Below are 22,670 nucleotides of genomic sequence, written 5' to 3'. Positions count from 1 at the left end.
GGGGAAGAGAATTCCAAAGACTAAAGACCATCTGAGAGAAGAAATTCCTCCTTATCTCCATTTTAAAAGGGAGACCCCTTATTTTCAAACCGTGCCCTCTTGTTCTGGATTACCCCACAAAGGGAAACATCCTCTCAACATTTACCCTGTCAAATGTTTCAATAATTCATCGCTCATTCTTCTAAACTCCAATGAGTATAGGCCCAACCTGCTCAACCTTTTCTCATAAGACAACTCCTTCATCTCAGTAATCAGTCTATTGAACTTCTCTGAACAGCTTCCAATGCAATTATATCCCTCTTTAAATAAAGAGACCAAAACTGTGCCAGTACTCTACATGTGGTGTTATGATCTCCATGGAGACTGATAACGTTTAAAAAGAGATATGAATTCCCAATGACCAACACAACAGATCACACAAGATTTCAGTTTTAAGATTTTTCCTTTGACAACAAACTAAAATCAACATTGACTTTAACATTACTTAGTAGGCATTTAATACCCTAAACTACAGGAGGCAGCTAGGCTTGCTGCTTAAAGACTCTCAGAGTCAGTCAGACAGAGGGACCTGAGGGAGAAAACCCAAAGCAGGTGCTACTATGCCAGGCAACAGAAAAGGGCTGTTTTTGGGATGACTATCAAGGAAAGGGCTAGTGAGGACAAAACTCCTGTTTGAAGAATCAAAGCTTGTGGAGATTAAAATACCAATGAGTTGCTACTAGAAGTCCATTTGATTATGTTCAGAAGATGGGGCGAAGGGATTTCCTTTTAAAAGGACACTGGAAGATTCATTAACTTCTTAACACAACCGAAAACCCCACACCATATGTATGCATTACACTACGTTCTCAGCAGAGATGTCGTCTTGTGTTTAATGTCTCAAGGTCCTCCCAGCTTTCACAGAACCTCTTCTCAATAGCTCATTAGGATGAATCTTCCAGTGTCCTTTTAAAAGGAAATCCCTTCACCCCATCTTCTGAACATAATCAAATGGACTTCTAGTAGCAACTCATTGGTATTTTAATCTCCACAAGCTTTGATTCTTCAAACAGGAGTTTTGTCCTCACTAGCCCTTTGCTTGATAGTCATCCCAAAAACAGCCCTTTTCTGTTGCCTGGCATAGTAGCACCTGCTTTGGGTTTTCTCCCTCAGGTCCCTCTGTCTGACTGACTCTGAGAGTCTTTAAGCAGCAAGCCTAGCTGCCTCCTACTTTGTGTCCAGATGCTAAGACTTGCACCTTACTTTCAGTAAGTTTTGACCTGAGCTTCTGTCTCTAGAACAAGCAGGTCACATGGGCTTGTCTCTGGGCAGATTTTGTCGGTCACACCCCCTTCTCCAAACTACTTCATGTTACTTTGAATTAAAAAAGACAGTTTAAAACATAACCATCTTATAAAGTCCAGAATTCATAACAATGGTCTCACCAATGCCCTTGCCAATTGTAGCATGGCTTCTATTATGACACAGCCGATGGTAAAGGCTGAGTTGTTCAAATCCCAGAGGGAAACTTGAAACAACTGTCATAACCCATTTTTTCAATTTGTGTGTTTCAAGGTGCAGGCTTTGAATTCAGTAGTAAGACCACCAAGTCTCAAGAGGTTTTTTATAAAACTAAATTAAACATTTATGAATACAAGAAACATTGTAAACATATACACACATCTACAAAATTACTACTATAATAACTACAAAAACCCCCTAATTAACCTGACTCTTAGTTACACCCCCATTAAGACAACAGTAAAACTCAGAGATTTAAACAGACACCTGGCAAAGCATACCCTGGACAGTTGCATTCAAAATGAGTTTCTTTCAGCTCTGGATCCTTGCAGACATACTTCAGGCTTACAGGCTGGAGGCTTTTCACACTTCTTGGATCTTAAAATGCCTCTACCTTACACACAATCTCCTTTCTCCTTTATACATATCTTTCTCTTTGAATGTAAATTTTCCATTGTATCACTCGGCTTTTAACTTTACCTCTTCTAATAACATCCTTTCATCCCACCAATTTTATTAGTAAGCTGAAAAAAAAAAACACATTGCTTGGTATCTTCTAGCTAGGTGTAAGGTTTCGCCTGCAGTCTTGAATTCTTTTAACAAATGCAAATTTACACTTTACCTTCTACCCTCCCTACATTGACCTAATTAACATATTAAAACTACAATATATCAAAGCAGCCAGACTAGCTGGCTTTAATCCAAGAAGGTTGAGAGGAGGCTTGATAGATGTATTCAAGATCCTGAGGGGTATGGACAGGGTAAATAGTGAGAAACAAGTAAGGCACACACAGATACACACATAGACACGGACTCCACTAGGACCCTTTTTTAAAAAATAATTTCCACTAACATTATATACATTAATATCTCTTCATGACACTTCCCTACTTTTATACTCCATCCCTCTTGTAATAAGGGCCAACATTCCATTTGCCTTCCTAATCACTGTTCTAATCAATAACTTCCTAATCAATGCTAACTTTGTTGTGATTCGTGTATGAGGACACCAAGTTCACAGAATCATAGAATCACAGTTCGCAGAATCACAACCCTCCTAGGAAGTTTGTTCCAGATTCCAACCACCCTCTGGGTGAAAAACATTTTCCTCACATCACATTTACTCCTTTTGCCAATTATTTTGAATCTGTGCCTTGTAGTTTTTGATGCTTTCTTGAGTGGGAACAGTTTCTCACGATTTACCCTGTCCATACCCCTCAGGATCTTGAATACCTCTATCAAGTCTCCTCTCAGCCTTCTTTTCTCCGAGGAAAACAGTCCCAACCTCTCCAATCCATCCTCAGTTTTTTTATCCTAGGAATCATTCTTGTGAATCTCATCTGTAGTCTCACCAATGCCTTCACATCCTTCCTCAAGTATGGCGCCCAGAACTGGACACAGTTGTCCAGATGAGGCTTAACTAATGTCTTATACAAGTTCAACATGACCTCCTTATTCTTATACTCAATGCCCCTATTAATAAAACCTAAGATACTATATGCTTTATTAACTGCTCTCTCAACATGCCCTGCCATCTTCAATGACTGATGTACGTATACACCAAGGTGCCTCTGTTCCTGCACCTCCTTTAGAGCCTCTCACTTTATTTTATATTGTCTCACCATATTCTTCCTGCCAAAATGGATCATCTCGCACATTGCTGCACTGAACTTAATTTGCCACTTGTCTGCCCAATCCACCAATATGACTATGTCCTTTTGAAATTCAAGACTATCCTCATCACAGTTGACAACATTTCCAATCTTCGTATCATTTGCAAATTTTGAAATCAAGCTGTGCACACCACAGTCCAGGAAGAGTAAGGCTCCTGACACTGACCCCTGGGGAACTCCACTGCAAACCTTCCTCCAATTTCAAAAACAACCATTTATCACTATGCTCTGTTTCCTGTCACTCCGCCAATTTCTTATCCAAATGCTGACTTTCCTTTTATTCTATGAACTAGAATAGTCTGTTATGTAGCACTATATCTAATGTATTTTGAAAATCCATTTACACCACATCAACAGTGTTGCCCTTATCAATCTTCTCTATTACCTCTTCAAAAAACTCCAACAAGTTAGTTAAACATGATTTTCTCTTTAATATCTGGCTTTCCTTAATTATCCTGCACTTGTCTAAGTGACTACTGATTTTACCCCATACTGTAGTTTCCAGAAGTTTCCCTACCCTGAGGTCAAACTGACTGGTCTGTAGTTGCCAGCTTTATTCTTGCACCCCTTTTTGAACAAGCGTGTAACATTCGCAGTTCTCCAGTCCTCTGGCACCTCTCCAGTGTCTAAGAAAGACTGGAAGATTATCATTGGTGCCTCTGCAATTTCCACTCACTTCCCTCAGTACACTTGGATGCATCTCATCTGGGTCTGGTACCTCATCAATTTTAAGTAAAGATAACCTTTCTAACACCTGCTCCTTCTCAATTATAAATTCTTTCATGTATCATTTATCTCCTCTCTCACCTGAGCCTGGATAGCATCTTTTTCCTTTGCAAAGACAAACACCCCCACTATTTCTCCAGCCTCCACATGCAAGTCCCTTTTTGTCCCTAATCGGCCTTATTCTTTCTTTTACGACTCTTTTATTATTTATTTGCTTATAGAAAACCTTGGGATTCCCTTCTATATTAGCTGCCAGTCTCTTTTCATGCTCTTTCCTTGTTTTTCTTATTAGTTTTTTCATTCCCTCTGTCCCTTCTATATTCAGCCTGATCCTCCATTCTATTTTCTATCTGACATCTGTCGTATGTGCACTTCTTCCTTTTCATCTTTAGCTCTATCTATCTCAACATCCAGAGCACTCTGGATTTATTTGCCCTACCTTTCCCCTTCAAGGGAACATACCTTGACATTGTCTGCAATACATTTTCTTTGAAGGTGGCCCATTGTTCACCCACTGTCTTTTCCGCCAACATTTGATTCCAACTCACTTGACTCAGATATATCCTCCTTATCAGTTATTACTTCTCTACTTCCCACTGCCAGTTTTTTCCTTCTCCACTCTGAATATCCCCTCAGGTTCCCATCCCCCTGCCAATCTAGTTTAAACCCTCCCCAACAGCACTAGTAAACCGTCCCATGAGGACATTAGTCCCAGCCCTGTTAACCCATCTTTCTTGTACAGGCCCCACCTGTCCCAGAACTGATCCTAATGCCTCAGAAATATAAAGCCCTCCCTCCTACTCCATTTCTCCAGCCACTTGTTGAACTGCTCAATCTTCCTATTCCTATGCTCACTAGCACCTTGAATTGGGAATAATCCTGAGATTACATCTCTTGAGCTTCTGCTTTTTAATTCCCTTCCTAACTCCCTAAAATCTGCTTTCAGGACTTCATCCCTTTTCCTACTCATGTCATTGGACCCAATGTGGACCACAACCTCTGGCTGTTCACCCTCCCCCAAAAGAATCTCCTGCAGCTGCTCTGTGATATCCTTAGCCGTGGCACCAGAGAGGCCACAAACCATCTTGGAGTCATGTCTACAGCTGCAGAAATGCCTGTCTGCTCCCCCTTTTTAAAATTCATTCACGGGATGTGGGCTTTGCTGGCTGGTGTAAGTACACCCACAGTGCTGTTAGGAAGGGAGTTCCAAGATTTTGACCCAGTGACAGTGAAGGAACGGCGATATATTTCCAAGTCAGGATGGTGAGTGACTCCCCTAACTATGACTCCGCTAACTATGGAATCCCCTACCACTATAGCACTTCTAGTCTTCCACCTCTCCTCCTGTGCAGCTGAGCTACCTGTGGTGCCATGGACTTGGCTCTTGCTACAGTCCTCTGAGGAACCATCTCACTCACCAGTATCCAAAATGGAAAAGTGGTTAGAGAGCGAGGTAGCCTCGGGATTCCTGCACTACCTGCCTGGTCCTCCTAGATTTTCTGGTGATCACCTATTGCCTCTCTGCCTACACATTCCTAAACTGCGGTGTGAACACCTCTCTACAAATGCTATCCATGTAATCCTCAGCCTTGCAGATGCACCACATTGACTCGGGCTGCCGCTTGTGTCATGCAACCCAGAGCTCACAATTCTGCAGCTGGTGACACTTCCTGCAGATGCAGTCAATGACACTTCCTGCAGATACAGTCAGCGAGGGCACTTTGTGCCTGCACGACTTCCCACATCCCTCAGGATGCACAATCCACATGGCCGAGCTGCACTGACATTCCTTAAACTTTATATAAAGTGTTTACTACAGTATGGTATATAACTCACCTGTCACTCACCAATCACCTTCGCTGTGCCCGGTCTGGGAAGATCTATACTTACCAACCAATCAACTTATGGAACTCCTGTGAAGTCACTTTTAGATTTTATCTATGGACTGGCTCTCTCTCTCTCTGCTATTTTATGGGCTCAGTCTCTCTCCGAACTCCCACTGCTTTATGGGCTGTCTTGTGTTGTTTAGTTAGCTTAATTTAATTACTTTCTTAACTACTTAGAATAATTCCTATGTACATTACACCTCATTCCCCCATGCGCCAAATTCCCATGTGAATCTAATTCGCTATTCACTCGGCCTCCACCTCACTTTAGCAGAGTTGCCTGTCTCCTCGCATGCCCCTTACTGATCCTCTACACCACAGCATTCTGCAGTCTTTCCCCATTTAAATAATATTCTGCTTTTCTATTCTTCCTGCCAAAGTGGATAATCTCACATTTTCCCACATTAAACTTCATCTGCCAAATTTTATGCCTCTCACTTAACCTATCTATATCTATCTGCAGACCCTTAGTGTCCTCACAACTTGTTTTCCTACCTATCAGCAGATTTGGCTATAATTCACTCTGTCCCTTCATCCAAGCCATTAATATAGATTGTAAATAGTTGAGTGCCTGGCACTGATCCCTGTGGACTGCACTAGTTAGTTTGCCAGCCTGAAAATTACCCATTTATCTTGAATCTGTTTCCTGTTAGTTAGCCATCCTCTATCCATACTAGTATATCATTCCCAACACCATGAACTCTTATTTGTGTGGTAACTTTTTATGTAGCACCTTCTTGAATCTCTTTTGGAAATCCAAATGTATTACATCTACTGGTTCCCCTTTATCCGCCCTGCTTGTTGCATCCTCAAATAACTCAAATAAATTTTGCAAACACAGTTTCCCTTTCATAAAACCATATTGCTTGTATTATGATTTTCTAAATGTCTTGCTACTATCTCCTTAATTAGGGATTCCAGCATTTTCCCAATATGATAGAGAACGTTTCTGCTTTCGGGGAAGAGTAAAACTAGAGGTGATCAATATAAGATAGTCACCAAGAAATCCAAGTAGGAATTCAGGAGAAACTTCTTTACCCAGAGAGTGATGAGAATATGGAACTCAGTACCAAAAGGAATAGCAGAGATGATGTTTAAAGGGAAGTTATATAAATACATAAGGGAGAAAGGAGCTGAAGAATACAGTGATAGAGTGAAATGAGGAAGAATGGGAGGATGCTCATATGGAGCTTAAACACCAGTATGGACTGGTTGGGCTGAATGGCATGTTTCTGTGCTCTACAGTCCATGTAATTCTACACAAGAATGTTTCAATGGTGAGTCATTATTTCCTCCTTGTGGTAAATCCAGACCAAGGCAGGATAATCTTAAAATTAAAGCTAAGTCATTTGTGAGTGAAATAAACTACTCATGGTCGACAGTTGGCCTCATCTCATTGACTGTGCTTATTTAAGTACCTTGGGGCATTTCTCTTTGTTCAAGATGCTGTATAAATGCTGGTTGTTGTTGTTCACAGTCCATTTTACTAAAGCTGGAGAGATGTGCTCAGGAGATCATAGAATCCAACATGCAGACTGGGGCTTACAGGCCCAGGTCATGTCAAGGCCTAACCTTGTGGAGTAAAGGAATTGTCCTGATTGTCAGATCCACTTACAGATGATGCTGCACCTGAGAATGTGTCTACTGTAGATGCAGAATTGTAACCAAGATTCTCCCACTGACAACCTCATCCTGAAAGCACATTTTAATGGTTCTGACTGGATTCTGGGTTTTGATGTTCTATCCCTCACTAACACACCCTATCTGCTTCATGGTCAGTGTCTCTCCCCATCCAAATCACTCATTTTGAAATACAGACTATATACTTTCTGGAACAATTCAGTAGCAGAGATAGCATTGCAATGGTACACGTTGCCAATCTATATTGGTAGGGTTCTTATTCAATACATTTAAAGGAGAGATTTTAATGAAACAATGTAGCTTTATGTAAAATTGCAGGATATACAATATCTTAATGATAATGAGCAGGAATTTTAAATTTGGGGATTACTATTCAGTCTTTGATTGCAGATCCATTGTTATTTAAACCAGGAAATCATGAGAGCGCTTTCATATTATGCACAGAAATAGTAACTTATCATTATTTCTTATTTCATGGACTGGTAAATTGAGACAGATGGACAGTTTATATCTGTACAGCCTATTAGATTAATCGCCTAGTTAGATGGATTAAATTACTTCCCTGCAGTTTGTTTTGATAGCGAATTAACACGAGCAGTTTAATTCTGATCCCAATGATGCCTCTGACCCATTTGCCCCAGTTATTGATCTGGGTAGCAACAGGGAAGTGTGAGGATGCATTTTGGCAGAAAGAATGGGAAGATGCAACATAGATTTAATAGCACATTTCTAAGAAGTGTGCAGGGACAGAGCGACCTGGGGGTGCATGTACATCGACCTTTGAAGGTGGCCGGTCATGTTGGGAAAGTGGTTAGCAAAGCATATGGGATCTTGGGCTTCATAAATAGAGACAATGGTCGGAATTCTATGGCCCCGTTGGCGTCGGACGTCAATGTGGGCGGGGGCAGGGGGAACAATAGAGCAAGAAGGCCAAAAATTGGTTTTGCGCCATCATGAAACCATATTGCAATCATCTGCTCTGCTCATTAATGGTGGGCCGCTGCACATTGGGAACCTTATTTCAATACTTCAGCATCTCATCATAAGCCCAGCTCACCAGAATCATTCCGCCACGCGGGATCATCCAGGCATGTTGGTGTGATTGCACGCTGACGTGTTTCACAACTGTACACAAGTGACGTACACCTGGCGAGCTGCACTTCGCTCAGGACTTCGAGGTTTGTTTGCCTATCTCGCTTTGGGCAGCACTTGTGATCATCAGCCCCAGGCTTCACAGGCAGCACCATGTCGCTTTTTGGGGGGTTCACGGGCAGGTCTCTACCCACCAGACCAGCCATAAGGTGGGGACGGCTTTTCAATGGCTGCAGGGCTAGGGCTTGCCTGGGGAAGGGGGAGAAGTGGCCTCAGGCAAGGGAAGAGGCTGCAGGATGAGGGCTGTACTGGCGAAGGATGGTATCCCAGGGTGACGAGGGTATCCCAGGGTGTGTGGGGACACATCTTGATCTGTGCAAGTGGCCTCAAGAGGGTGAGGGCTGAGGAGGCAGCCTCCAGAGGTGATGAGGCCAGATGGAGATATAAGGATGTGTGTGAGAGAGTGAGTGGTGATGTGCTGTGAGTGAGATTATCTTGTGAGTGTGTGAGTTTAGAGTGATATGTTGGGTGCCTTACCCTGGCAGCATGGATGTGATTTTTCATCCATTTTCTGCACTGGATGGCTGACCTCTTGTGTGCAGTGTTGGCACTGACCACCTCCCAAGCCTGAGTACTGAGACTGATATGCCTCCTGCAGCCAGAGCTGGGGGTAGAGAACATCACAGCGGGCCTCCACGTGTCCAAAAGGTATCCCGGGGATGTGTCACTGAATTGGGGGACTGTGCTCTTCTTGGCTTTTGGGGCATTGTCTTCACCAGAGCAGTCCTAGGCTGCAAGCATTGAGAAGTATGTGCACAGCTGCAGTTTAAATATGGCACCTGGCATGGCAAAGCAGTGAAGTAAGGTGGTGGCAGGCAAATTGAGACGGCATGTTTCCTGAGGCTGCATAATTAATTAGGTGGGAATGGGACGATATGGCATGAAAATCCACCATTGCCTCCTACTGTAGTGTAAATGACTCTAAGGTCTGAATTTTGCAGCATCCCACCTCCGCAGTGGGACGAGCGAGCCATTGAAATCTCCATTCACATCAGTGAGACTGGAAAATCCCATCAGAGGAAGGGGCTGGAAAATTCTGACTCTAAGCCTCCTTCCCACTGATTGTGGGTTCATCATACTGCAATTTTTCATGGGATATCCCTTAAAAAAATCCACATTTAAATCACCAACAACACCAAATTAATGTACATGTACATTAAAAACCAAAAGCACCCAGACTGAATGATAGCTGCGTGGTTAGTGAGTGTAATGGTGAACAAAAGTTTATTATAATTCCCATAATTCTTGCTTTGAAATTTGCACTCCAGTTATAGGAGATAAGACAGAGAGAAACATGGGACCTTTCACATTGTCAGGATGGTCCCAAAGTGCTTCACAGTCAATGAGTGTAATGCAGAAAAGATGGCAGCCAATTTTACACACAGCAAACTCCACAAACAACAATGAGATGATGACCAGATAATCTGCTTTTAGTGATGTTACCTGACACTGAAATATTGGCCAGGATATGAGGGAAAACTTCACTCTTCATCTTCCAAAAAGTGCTATGAGACCCTTCACTGCCAAGCAAGTGGACGGACGGGGTCTTAATTTAACATTTCACCTAAAAGGCAGCACTTCCAACAGTGCAGCACTCCCTCAGTACTGACTCTCCAACAGTGTGGCGTTCCCTCAGTATTGACCCTCCAACAGTGCAGTGCTCCCTCAGTACTGACCCTCCGACCATGCAGCACTCCCACAGTACTGACCCTCAGACAGTGTGGCACTCCCTCAGTATTAACCCTCTGACAGTGCGGTGCTCACTCAGGTTTCCACAGGTTCTTGGCCTGGATTATCCACTGAACCTATAACCTTCTGACTCCGAGCTGGGTGAGAGTGTTACCAACTGGTATGGATGAATGGGGAGGTGCTATTCTGTCCGTCTTCACCAGAGAGGACACAGTACTGGAGGTGATTCTTTGGCCCTTTCTGTCTCCGCTGGCTCTTTCAACAAGGTATCCAAATCATCTCCCTCCCGTGCTCGAGCCCCCTCAGTAATCCCTACATACAAACATGCAAATTAGGAGTAGGAGTAGGCCACTCGGCCCCTCAAGCCTGCTCCACCTTTCAGTAAGATCATGATTGATGAGTGTAATCTCCGCTCCACATTCCTGCCTAACCAGTTGTTAATCAAAAATCTATCTTGTTCTGTCTTCAAAATATTCAGACTCTGCTTCCACTGCCTTTCGAGGAAGAGAGGTTCCTCACCATCTCTAAGAAAAAGAATTCTCATCTCTGTCTTAAATGAGCGTCCCTCGATCCTGTTTAAGAATTTATCCAATTTCCTTCTGAACATTATGACTGAATCTGCTCCGATTACATTTGCGATCGTTAATTCCCTGTGGAACTCTCCTGGCCTTTATTTTGTTAATCTATCCTCCTTAAATGCGGGTTCAGTCTGGCAGAGCCCCTTCTTAAATTTAAACCCCCTCCATCACATTTCTCTTTCCACCTTTCCAATCGCGGTTTCTCCAGTTTAGCTCCTGGATTTCCTGCTTTGTGTTAAACCCAAACAGGATTCGCCGCCATTTGCGGTTGGATTGCGGACAGCCGGCGGTGCAGGAAGCGGAGAGATTGCGGAGGTCGCGGTTACACCGGGAGATAGAGGAGGCGCCGCCGGCGGGCGGGGCGGGTTCCGCCTCCACGTCCTCAAATCCCGGGCCGATTCCACAGCTTCTACTGGCTTCGGTGCAAGATGGCAACGAATAAGGAGCAAACTGTGAGTGCGGGGCGTCGGGATCTCGACCAGAACCGGATCCCGATCAGCGGCAGCACATTCCGCTCCCCTCCCTGGGAGGGCGAACCCCGAGCCTGGGGATTCGGGATTGGCTCAGGAACACCCGGATCCCGATCACTCCGGGACTTGGATATTCAGGGATTCCGGTTCCGACTCCGGCTATCAGTTTAGGCCTCGGTTCTCAGTCCGGATTGAGTCCCGGTGTCGCTGCTCCTGCTCCAGGAGTTCAGTTTCTTGCTCAGCCTTTGAGGCTGTTGTTCTGATTGATTCTGATTCTGTACCTGCTCCGGTTTGGAGGAGTTTTCTATCGATTTAATGTGGAGCGAGTTTCTTCTCCCGCCAACTTTTCAGATCTGTGTCAATTACTGATATTGATCAAAGAGAATTGAGGAATGATTGGGTGAAAAGGCATAACTGATATCGAATCCATGTTTGTTGTTAGAGTCAAGCCTATAATCTCTGCTCCAACTGGCTGGATAATATTAACATAATATTGGATAGTAGCTTGCATTTAATGCCTGGCAGGGGTTGTGAAAAAGCCATGTTATAATTTCAGATAATTTTCCATTTCACTCTTGTTTTAGACGGAGGATGAGCCACACCTGAATAACTCACTCAGGTCTCCAGAGTCAGAAGACTTTCCACGCTTGGTAAAAGAAAATGCATCTTTTTTATGCATTTAACTTACTGCATCAATGCCTTCGATCTAAATTTTCCTTGCATGTAATTACTGCTTAATACTGTGTAATTCACCCCTGCTCCCAGCGTCACATTGAGCAGTTTCTCTCTTTCTTTAAGACTGTTCCTTTTGGTGGTGCAATAAAAGGAGGAATGAGACCTGGGAAGAAGATCATCGTGATGGGAATAGTGGACACCAACCCTACAAGGTACTCATTATATTCTTCGTTTCTGGGATGTAGGCATCTTTGGCTGGGCCAGCATTTATTGCCCATCCCTAATTGCCCTTGAGAAGGTGGTGGTAAGCTGCCATCTTGAACCGCTGCAGTCCACATGGTGTAGGTACACCCACAGTGCTGTTAGGGAGGAGGTCCAGGCTTTTGATCCAGTGACAGTGAAGGAACGGTGATATATTTCCAAATCAGGGTGGTGAGTGACTTGAAAGGGAACTTCCAGGTGGTGGTGTTCCCATGTATCTGCTGCCCTTGTCTTTCTAGATGGTAGAGGTTGCAGGTTTGGTGAGTTCCTGCAGTGCATCTTGTAGATGGTACACACTGCTGCTACTGTGCATCGGTGGCGAATGTTTAAGATGATGGATGGAGTTCTACTCAAATGAGCTGTTTATCCTGGATGGTGTCAAGCTTCTTGAGTGTTGTTGGAGCTGCACTCATCCAGGCAAGTGGAGAGTATTCCATCACACTCCTGACTTATGCCTTGCAGATGGTGAAAAGGCTTTGGGGAGTCAGGAGGTGAGTTACTCGCAGCAGGATTCCTAGCCTCCGACCTACTCTTATAACCTGCTCAGTATTTATATGGCTGGTCCAGTTCAATTTCTGACCAATGGTAACCCCAGGGATGTTGATAGTGGGGGATTCAGTGATGGTAATGCTGTTGAATGTCAAGGGGCGATGGTTAGATTCTCTTGTTGGAGATGTTCATTGTGTGGCGCGAATGATACTTGCCACTTATCAGCCCAAGCCTGAATGTTGTCCAGGTCTTGCTGCATGCAGGCATAGACTCATCAATAAACACTTTCACTTAATAATCAGGGATGCAAAATTGGAATAATCCCCAGCACTATTTTTATCTGCAACTGACAAAAGTTGTGACTTTTGTTGGATGATCTGGGTGGATTGAGAGAATTTGATATACCTTTCCATATGTAATGTTGAAAAAGGTTGAAACTAGGCAACTTAGTGAAGAAAAGAACGATGCATGTTTTGGGGTTTACAGTGATGTGGTTTTGGATCTCTTGAAGCAGCGAATTGTGAGAATTACTGTCCAAGAGGAGTTAACAGCCCTAATATTGGAAAAAAATTATTGAGGAATGTTTATCATTATGATTTGAAGCTTTTGGTGTTTGACAGGCTGTTACAGGACAAATGACAAAACAGATTCCAACAAAACTCTGCAAACAAGTACAAATTGTTCCATTTCCATTCTTCTTCAATAAGTGCAAATTGTTTCAGTCTGTTGTTCAATACGAGGACCCAGTGCCAAGAGTTTGTTTGAACGTATTTAAGACGTTTTTGGACTGATCATGTTTGTATTTGAGAAATATCTCATGCAGCCAGAAAAGGAATTATCTCCAGAAATTATTCTGTTCATGCAGCGTATGCAAGTAAACAAAAATGTGAATAGCATTTGTAGGTGGGAAATATTCAAGTTTTGCAACTTGACCTTTAAGTGTGGTTAATACATTAGCTACAGTAAGTCCACAGGCTGAGTAATGTTAGAGATATTGTGGTTGGATTGTGGCTCACATTAACCTGTTGCTTCAGTGTGTTTTTAAACATGCTTTTTTGTTCATCAGAGGTTGAAACTTTATTGTATATTACACTTTTCATATGGCATCACCTCAATTTTAAAATTTTCACCCTTGTTTTCAAATCCCTCCATGGTCTTGCTCCTCTCTATCTCTGTAACCTCCTCCAGCCCCTACAGTCCCACTTTTAATTAAAACAAAAAGTGCTGGAAAACCTCAGCAGGTCTGGCAGCATCTGTAAAGCGAGAAAGAGTTAATGTTTCGAGTCCAATATGACCCTTCTTCACCTTGTTTACCTGTTCTGAAGAAGAGCCATATTGGAATCGGAATGTTAACTCTTTCTGCTTCCATAGAGGCTGCCAGACATGCTGAATTTTTCCCAGCACTTTCTGTTTTTATTTCAGATCTCCAGCATCCGCAGTAATTTGCTTCTAATTTAGTGCCCAACTTTAATTATGCGGCTTATGAAACTTTACGTGGCCCGATGTCACATTTTGTTTCGTAACGCTGCCCTGAAGCACCACAATACACATTATTACATCAAAGTTGATGTTGATAATTGATCCACCATTGGCTGTACTTTAGCTATCTGGGCCCTAAGATCTGGAATTCCCTCTCTCCACCTCTCTCTCCACCTCCTTTAAGATGCTGCTTAAAACTGACTACCTTGACCAAGCTTTTATTCCTCCTGATCTAGTACGTCTTTATGTGGCTCGGTGTTAAGTTTTATTTGATAATGCTCCGTACAATGTTAAAGGTGCTGTGTAAGTGCAAGTTGTTGTTGAACAGTCACTTCATTTAGAGCCTTTGATAGGTTAAGGAACTTTTTTTTGTGACTGGAGTTTAATTTCTTCCTGCCTTTGCTAAAGCTTTGAAATTAGCCTGTGCTGTGGAGACTCCGATGTATCGCCAGCTGATGTTGCTATGGAGCTCCAGGCAAGATTTCCCGATCAGCAATTTGTCAGAAATGCTTTCGTCTCTGGAGAATGGGGAGAAGAGGAAACATCTATTCCTTACTTCCCCTTCATCCCAGACCAACCATTTCGGGTGAGTAACTATATGCAGCACATTGGGACACTCTGCACAGTCCTGGTCTCTGTATTGTAAAACAGGGTATAGAGGCAGCGGAGAAAGTGCAATGAAGATTGTGGTGGATGATATCAGAACTGAAGCTTATAACTATCAAGGGAAGATTGAACAGGCTGGCACTCTTAAAGACTGAGGAGTCAGCAGATGGAGATCTTCAAAATGATAAAAGGATTTGATAGGGCACATAAAGAGAGGATGTTTCTACTTATAGAGAAGATCGAAACTAGGGTCTGTAAATATCACCAGCTTTAATAGTGACTTCACAAGCAACTTCTTTGCCCAGAGTTTAAAGGTTCTGAAAGAATTAAAGAACATCAATCAACTGTAATAATTCCAAGATTTAACTGGAATGATATTGTGTTGTTTTATTTGCTGCAGTTAAGTTAATTAATAACAGGTTTTCTTTTTAAAATGTGAATTATATCACCTTAGACTGTCAGATTTTGACACTTGCACAACGCAGGTTTAATTAGTCCTTATGACCCAAGATCATTATGAATGATGGATGTCATTTAGCCCATTTTAGTTCATTTAGCCAATAATACCCTAAAGTCTCTCCATTGCCATATCCAGTGGGTTCACAAATGAGTCCAAAGTTTCCACCTCTCTCGTCTAGCTGGGACCTAATATTTGCCTCTTACTCAGATCAAATATTGAGAAAATGGCACCTGCTCATTTTGAGAGAAAGCACTCAGTTGTGAACCAATATTCTCAAACTAATTTTGCCACGACCTTTGCTGCATCTGTGTTGGGCAGTAATAAAAAAGTCTGGAGGTAGATTGGTGAAGACCCATACTTTCCAGTTGCAATGGATAATACAGGAATATTTTTCAAAGTGGTTGGCAAAAGAACCAGGGATGACATGAGAAAAGATACAGTGAGTTGTTGTGAACTGGAATGCGTTGTGTGAAAGGGCGGTGGAAGCAGATTCAATAATAAGGGAATGTCAGGGGAATTGGATAAATACTTGAAGTGGGGAGCCTTCACTCAAAGAGCCAGCACAGGCATGATGGGCTGAATAGCCTCCTTTTTTTATGATCTCTGATTCTAAGTAATAATTACAGGGAGCTGATGGCATATTGGTATTGTCACTGGACCATTATTCCAGAGACCCAGGTTAATTCTCTGGGGCCATGGGTTCAAATCCCACCAAGGCAGATGGGAAAATTTGAATTCGGTAAAAATCTGGAATTAAAAGTCTGATGATGACCACAAAACGATTGCCAATTGTCGTACAAAATGCATCTGGTTCACTAATGTCCTTTTAGGGAAGGGAATCTGCTGCCCTTAAATGTTCTACATGTGACTGCAGAACCACAGCCATGTAGTTGACTCTTAGATGCCCTGGGAACGAGGGCAATTAGGGATGGGCAATAAATACTGGTCTAGCCAGCGATGCCCACATCCCATGAATTTAAAAAAAAATTGATGTAAGCTTTCCTTGTCCAGGGAGTCTCACTCTCCTTCATCACACCCTGACTCTGCATTTACATTACACCTTCAGTGATTTATTTGAGAAAGTTAGCCAATACGACAGAGTGACACATTATTTTGTGAAATAGTTCTTTTGGATGGGAGTGGTGGAGAGCTGGGATTGGATACCCATCTACATGCAGAGTTAAAATTGGGCCCACGTAAAAGGACATAGCAATGGTAATCATGCATAAGTGGATTCCCATCTTTGAGGAGTCTTGTAATGGAGGATTATTGAAACTGGAGAACTTTTATACACAACTCAAGGTAATACTGTACATTGTTAACCATAAGCGACATGGCTTAGCTTGGTAGTTTTATTTTTCAGTTTCCTCTGCTAAAACATTGAATCTATTTCAGGTCAACATTTAAATTCCTTTTTTATATTCTTATTTTATTCATTCTCAGCTAGATGAGACTTGCAAAGTCATGAGACATGTACTAGATTTTGTTAATAATTAAGAACTGTTACTGTATAACATATTAACGTCTGGGCTACATAGTGGGAATCAAAACTAACTCTAGTGTATGACAGTATTTACAAAGCCCACGTAATGTCAAAACCTGGCTAGCCTGTTAGCACCAGGAGTTTGGTGAGACATGGCACATACCGTCACTGTCACTTCCTGTGAATTCACAGTCTGATATTCTCAAGTGCTGCCAATGCAGAGAAACAGTGGTATTTCATTCTTGATGTATAGTGTAAATAGTGTAAATGAAAAAATAAATACCAATTTGAAAATATACATTGATCAAATATGTTTTTGTTCTGATTATAAATGACTGTTAAAAATGACAGCAGTTTGCAGCTTGTTCAGGACAGAAAGCAGGATGTTATTTGACCTTGAGTACTGAATATTGAAAGCCATTGTATTTGTGGTGGGGGAAATTTATTTAAATAACATTTAAAATTCATGACAATTTATTGACCTTGAAGAAATTCTTTCTTTTTCCACCTATCATGTCTCCACTCCTTTTAAAGGCATCGACCCCTTCTGTATTGGCAGCTCTCTGGTACCTAACCCACATGACTATTGTTCATGTCAGCCTAGACAGTCAGTATTGATCAGTCATTCAACTGTGGAAAATATCGCTGCTGTGCCTGATGTTGTTTTCACTCTGCATCCATATCCACATGGGTTACTGATTGTGATCAGGTGCAGGAATCCTAGGTAACTCGACAGATCAGACTTGGTATGTACCTAGTCTGTATGGCTTAGTCTCATACTGGTTAATGCTTCCATTCCCTGTCCTGATAAAGGAACTTACACTTATTACTGCTGTAGGTGGTATGCAGGTACTGGATTAAAGCAGCAAAAACAGAGCCTAAAATTTAGAGCCAGACCTCTCAGAAGTGAAATTAGAAAAGATTTCTACACACAAAGGGTTGTAGGGGTTTGGACATCTCTTCTGCAAATGGCAGTTGATGCTTGATTAATTATAAAGTTTAAATCTGATCTTTTTGTTACCAAAAGGTATTAAAGGATATGGGGAAAGGGTGAGTATACGGAATTAGGTCACAGATCACTCCTAATCTCATAGAATAGCAAGACAGGCTGGTGGGGGTAAGTGGCCTCCTCTTGTTCCTGTGAACTTACGGCTAGGAGCTAATATTTTATCTGTTTAATATTCTGAGTAAATGTGACACATTTTTAAAGTTGTTTTGATAATTACACTTTCCCAACGACAATTTATTTATTTTCCTGATTTACAGCTTGAGATGCACTGCGAATATCAACGATTCCGCATATTCATCGATGGGCACCAGCTTTTCGATTTTCACCATCGTGTCCTAGATTTATCAGCAATTAACGTGATAAAAATATTTGGCGATTTGCAGCTGACCAAACTTGGTTAACTGCATTTGGGATTGTCAGGAGGACCTGTGATCTTTCTAATGGGTCAAAGATTCACCATCACGCATGCGTGGCAGTACCAGCTGGGTCTGAGCTGCCTCCAGTGTCAGTCTCCATTGTTCACTGTATGAAAGGAAGAATGGAACTGTTGTTTGGACATTGGCAATGTAAATGATTCGGGGAATTGGCCATTTTAGGGAGCAATTGAAGGGGGGGGGGGAAGCTTGTGACAGAAAATAAAATCCAATTAGCAACGGTTCTGACACTGCCTGGATGATTCGTTCTAGCAGGTTAATGTATCTGGAACATCTACACAAGGGGTGGGGAGGGGGGAGAGGGAAAGGGCAGTGAATCAAGTAATTTTTGTGTTGTTTACACCATACACTCCAGAATGTGTTTCTGCACTGAAATGACAGCACAAATAATTAACAAATATATATTTTAAAATGGGACATAAATAGTCAGGGTATTGTCTAGACTGTAAATAGTTTTTGTAGAGAGTAACATGGATGGCGTGGTTTGTGTTATATATGACACTAGATACTTATTTATATACATCATGCCTTTTAGTCTTAATGAATTATTAACCATCAGAATGTTAGTAAATGAATGTTTCTGTAAATTAAAGGTGTATTTCTTAAAATTCATAGCTTATTAATAATTTTATAGATTGAAAGCAATAAAATTGTAGGCATTCCAATCAATAAATTGAATAATTTAAAAAAGAAATAATATAATCCATAATGCTATTCATAAAATTCTTAAACTGAAAGATATCTTCTAGGAATATATGATTCAATCGGTTTTAGATTAATCTGATAAACTGCTGTTATTTAGAACAATTGGTATCAACGGGAACTTTTTTCTGCTAATTATTGCAACTGACATATTTCATAAAGTAACATTTTCTGAATGTAAAAGAAACTAATTTAAAAGGAAACTAGGTATCTGACATTTTACACGTTCAGTAAACAGAGTTGTATGAAATTTATTATCTGTTGTTCTTGTTTGTCAGTGTAAAGAACAGACATAGAGAATTGATAGCTCCAATCAGAGTGCTCACTGATTGTGTTTTATGGCAAATGACTTTGTGTCAGAGCATTGACGTATTGTAGAAATTGCGTCAGAAGATGGCACGTTAATTTTATGAGCATTGCATTCAGGGTCTTGGCATGTCTGTCAATTGGGCAGAAATATTTTGGTGTTTTCCACTCAATCTTCCTGTTTATGTGTGTTGCTGTGTTTGTCAAAATCTTTCACAAACTCCTCTGTGTAATGTGTATCCACCTCTCTGTACATTTCACTGCTGCACTGAAGCAGTCTGACATTTGTTACATGCAGGGTTGACCTTAATGAAAGCGACACTTTTTAGTCCCAATATAGGGAATATCTTGGAAAAGCTGGCTGGCTATGTGACTGCATTGTAATATGTTGACTCAGTTACAGCAGAATATGCTGCTTCATTATTACACAGAATATCTCGTTATTTTCCACTTATCTAAAACTACGATGTATCTGGTGGATACTTTGACAAATGTATTGATTTATGGAAACCTGTAATTTATCAAGCAAAGATGCCTTTCCGAATGTAATGCTGTTATCAACATCAGGCATTTAACTTTGTTAAGATCAATCTTGAGTAAATTAAAAATAAATAATTTGTAATTTCCTCATACTTTTTCTTTTCACCCCTCCTCCCCTAACAGTTCTTTCATTTAGTCTTCCCTGATAGACACTGTTGATCACAGACCTGTTTCTCATGTTTGATGCCTCCTGGACGTACAGTTAAGTGATGCAGGAGTGGAGCTCCCACAAGACCAGATACCTCTTTTCCAAATGCCTGTAGTACAGGTAGAAGCAGCACCACCACAGCAGTGTTAGCACCACTCTTTCACATGCTGGAGTTAACTCACCCTTTAAGGTGTCAGCCATGTCTCAGAACTGGCAGCCCACTTGTCTCTGAGTCCAAAGTTAGAGGGTCATTCTTTAAGACACTCCTTAAAGCTAGTCCCTTTTTTGGTCACCCTGTCCTAATATCACAGAAAATGCTGGAAATACTCAACAAGTCAGGCAGCATCTATGGAGAGAGAAACAGTGTTAACCTTTCAGGTGAATGAAAAATCATCAAACTCTGTTTTTCTCTGATCAGCTGAGTATTCCCAGCATTTTCTGTTTTTTATTTCAGATTTCCAGTAACTGCAGTATATACTGTTTTTCAATTAGTGTCCGAATATCTCCTTATGTAGTCCAATGTCAAATTTGATAATGCTCCTGTGAAGCTTTCAGCACATTTTGCTATATTAAAGATGCAATATCAATGCAAGGTGTTGCTATTCAAACCCAAATCCAGAGAGTTGAGCACAAAATGTAGGCTGACACTCCAGTGTCAGCCCTGAGGGGGGGTGCTGTGCTGCCGGAGGGGCAGCCCTGAGGGGGAGGGGTTAGGAGCACCGTGCTGCTGGAGGGGCGGGTGGGGGGGTTAATGGGAGTGCCGCGCTGTCGGAGGGGTAGCCCCGAGGGAGTGCTGTGCTGCCGGGGGGAGGCCTATCTGCTCCAAGAATATATTTGCTTAATTATTTTGAAGAATGAAGGTCTCTCGTAACATTTTGTATATCTTTTGTTAAAGATTTCTTAAAAATTGATGTTATTTGTTTAAAACAAATTTGCACATGACTGAGTAAGGTATGCGAAAGTTTTTTAACATTCTTTCGTGGGAAATGGGTTTTGCTGGTGAGCCCAGCATTTGTTGTTCATCCCTGATTGCCCCTGAACTGAGTGGCTTGCTCAGCCGTTTCAGAGGGCAGCTAAGAGTCAACCACATTGCTGTGGGTCTGGGGTCACATGTAGGCCAGACAAGGTAAGGACAGCAGATGTCCTTCCCTAAAGGGCATTAGTGAACCAGATGGGTTTTTACGACAATCGACGATCGTTTCATGGTCATCATTATTGAGATTAGCTTTTAATTCCAGATTTAATTGAATTTAACCAGCTGCAGTGGTGGGATTTGAACCCATGTCCCCAGATCATTAATCCAGGCCTCTAGATTAAAAGTGCAGTAACATTAGCACTATGCTAATGCCACCGCCACCACCCCTTCCCCCACTGAGGGGAGCCTCCCTCAATTTTAATCATTCCTCCTTTGGCTGCTGTGCCTTCAACTGCTTGAGCCCTAATCTCTGGAATTTCCTCCCTGAACAGCTCTAGCTCTCTTTCAGGCACTGCTTAAAACCCATCTCATGCAGCTACCCTAATTTCCCCCTGTCTGGTTTAGTGTTGCTGACCCTCCCATGAAGCACCTTGGGATGTTTTACTATTTTAAAGGTGCAACTTATCAATTGTAACAGTGACTAGAAGTCAGGTCAGCCTAACACTGCTGTACATGTCCGTTCTCTGAATGGGGATTATATCTTTCCCATCATAGTGACATGTGTGAGCAAATAAACATTTTTCATTCACACATTCAGCATCTTTGTCTCAAGTCGATCAAACTCGCTTTTCTCCATGAGTTTTTTTTTGCTTTGTGACTTTGCTGGGATATTTCTCTCTCTGCTATGTTCCATTTCTATTGAATCAGGAAGGAGAAAACGGAGGTGATAGCACCACATCATCATAAACTGCACTGCTGCTGTTATTTGTTATTGGTTCATTTATGTTCATCATGCTGAAAACACTGGGGAGTTTATGAATTTTTAAAAAACATTTCCTCTGATATTGTTGAAAAGAGCAACGTGTTTCTAACGATTTTCATCTTGCATCTATTCGGACAAACGAAAGAATGACACATTTTGACTTGTCAACCAATCAGCACCCTTTCCTCCTGTAGTATAAATAGTTGTGATTGTTTGAAATTTGATATTCTTGTATTTGTCCTGATGAGTGCAAGATGAAAAGCTTCAGTAGGAAAAACAGAATGGCAGAGTATTATTTAAATGCTGATAGATTGGGAAATGTTGATAGACAAAGGGACCTGGGTGTCCTTCTACACCAATCACTGAAAGTGCACATGCAGGTGCAGCAAGCAGTTAAGAAGGCAAATGGTATATTGGCCTTCACTGTGAGAGGACTTGAGTACAGGAGCAAGGATATCTTACTGTGGCTCTAAAGGGTCTTGGCAAGACCACACCTGGAGTATTGTGTGCAGCTTTGGTCTCATTACCTAAGAAAGGATATACTTGCCATAGAGGGACTTCAGTGAAGTTTCACCAGACTGATGTCAGGGTTTTCTCATATATTCGTTCATGGGAATGCATAGGCCAGCATTTATTGCTTATCCTTAATTACCATTATTCATAGGGCTTTTAAGAGTCAACCACATTACTGTGGATCTGGAGTCACATGTAGGCCAGACCAGCCAATTTCCTTCCCTAAAGGGGCATTTGTGAACCAGATGGGTTTTTATAACAATCGGCAATGGTTTTTGGTCATCAGACATTCTAACTTATTGAATTCAAATTTCTCCATCTGCCATGGGATTTAAACTTGGGTCCCCAGGGC

The 22,670-nt window shown here is 41.8% G+C and overlaps 1 protein-coding gene across 1 annotated transcript; it reads left to right on the top strand.

Annotated features, from left to right (window-relative positions):
• Positions 1-10,807: 10,807 nt before the first annotated feature.
• LOC121289694 (galectin-related protein-like) lies at positions 10,808-19,841 on the top strand. Its single transcript, XM_041209322.1, has 5 exons — positions 10,808-11,297; positions 11,900-11,965; positions 12,114-12,202; positions 14,628-14,805; positions 18,035-19,841. The coding sequence occupies exons 1-5, from the start codon at positions 11,274-11,276 to the stop codon at positions 18,176-18,178; spliced, it is 501 nt and encodes a 166-aa protein (XP_041065256.1). The 5' UTR covers positions 10,808-11,273; the 3' UTR covers positions 18,179-19,841.
• The last annotated feature ends 2,829 nt before the right edge of the window (positions 19,842-22,670 follow it).

The sequence above is a fragment of the Carcharodon carcharias genome, chromosome 2 (assembly GCF_017639515.1).
Source record: "Carcharodon carcharias isolate sCarCar2 chromosome 2, sCarCar2.pri, whole genome shotgun sequence".
NCBI lineage: Eukaryota > Metazoa > Chordata > Chondrichthyes > Lamniformes > Lamnidae > Carcharodon > Carcharodon carcharias.
Note: the sequence above shows the minus strand (reverse complement) of the source record. Positions and strands in the feature narration are given on the sequence as shown.

Excerpts from the sequence above, each read along its gene's own strand:
- LOC121289694 (XM_041209322.1), top strand. The coding sequence starts at position 11,274 with ATGGCAACGAATAAGGAGCAAACT. Across the intron at positions 11,298-11,899 it reads CAACGAATAAGGAGCAAACT|ACGGAGGATGAGCCACACCT; the intron begins GTGAGTGCGGGG and ends CTCTTGTTTTAG. Across the intron at positions 14,806-18,034 it reads TCCCAGACCAACCATTTCGG|CTTGAGATGCACTGCGAATA; the intron begins GTGAGTAACTAT and ends CCTGATTTACAG.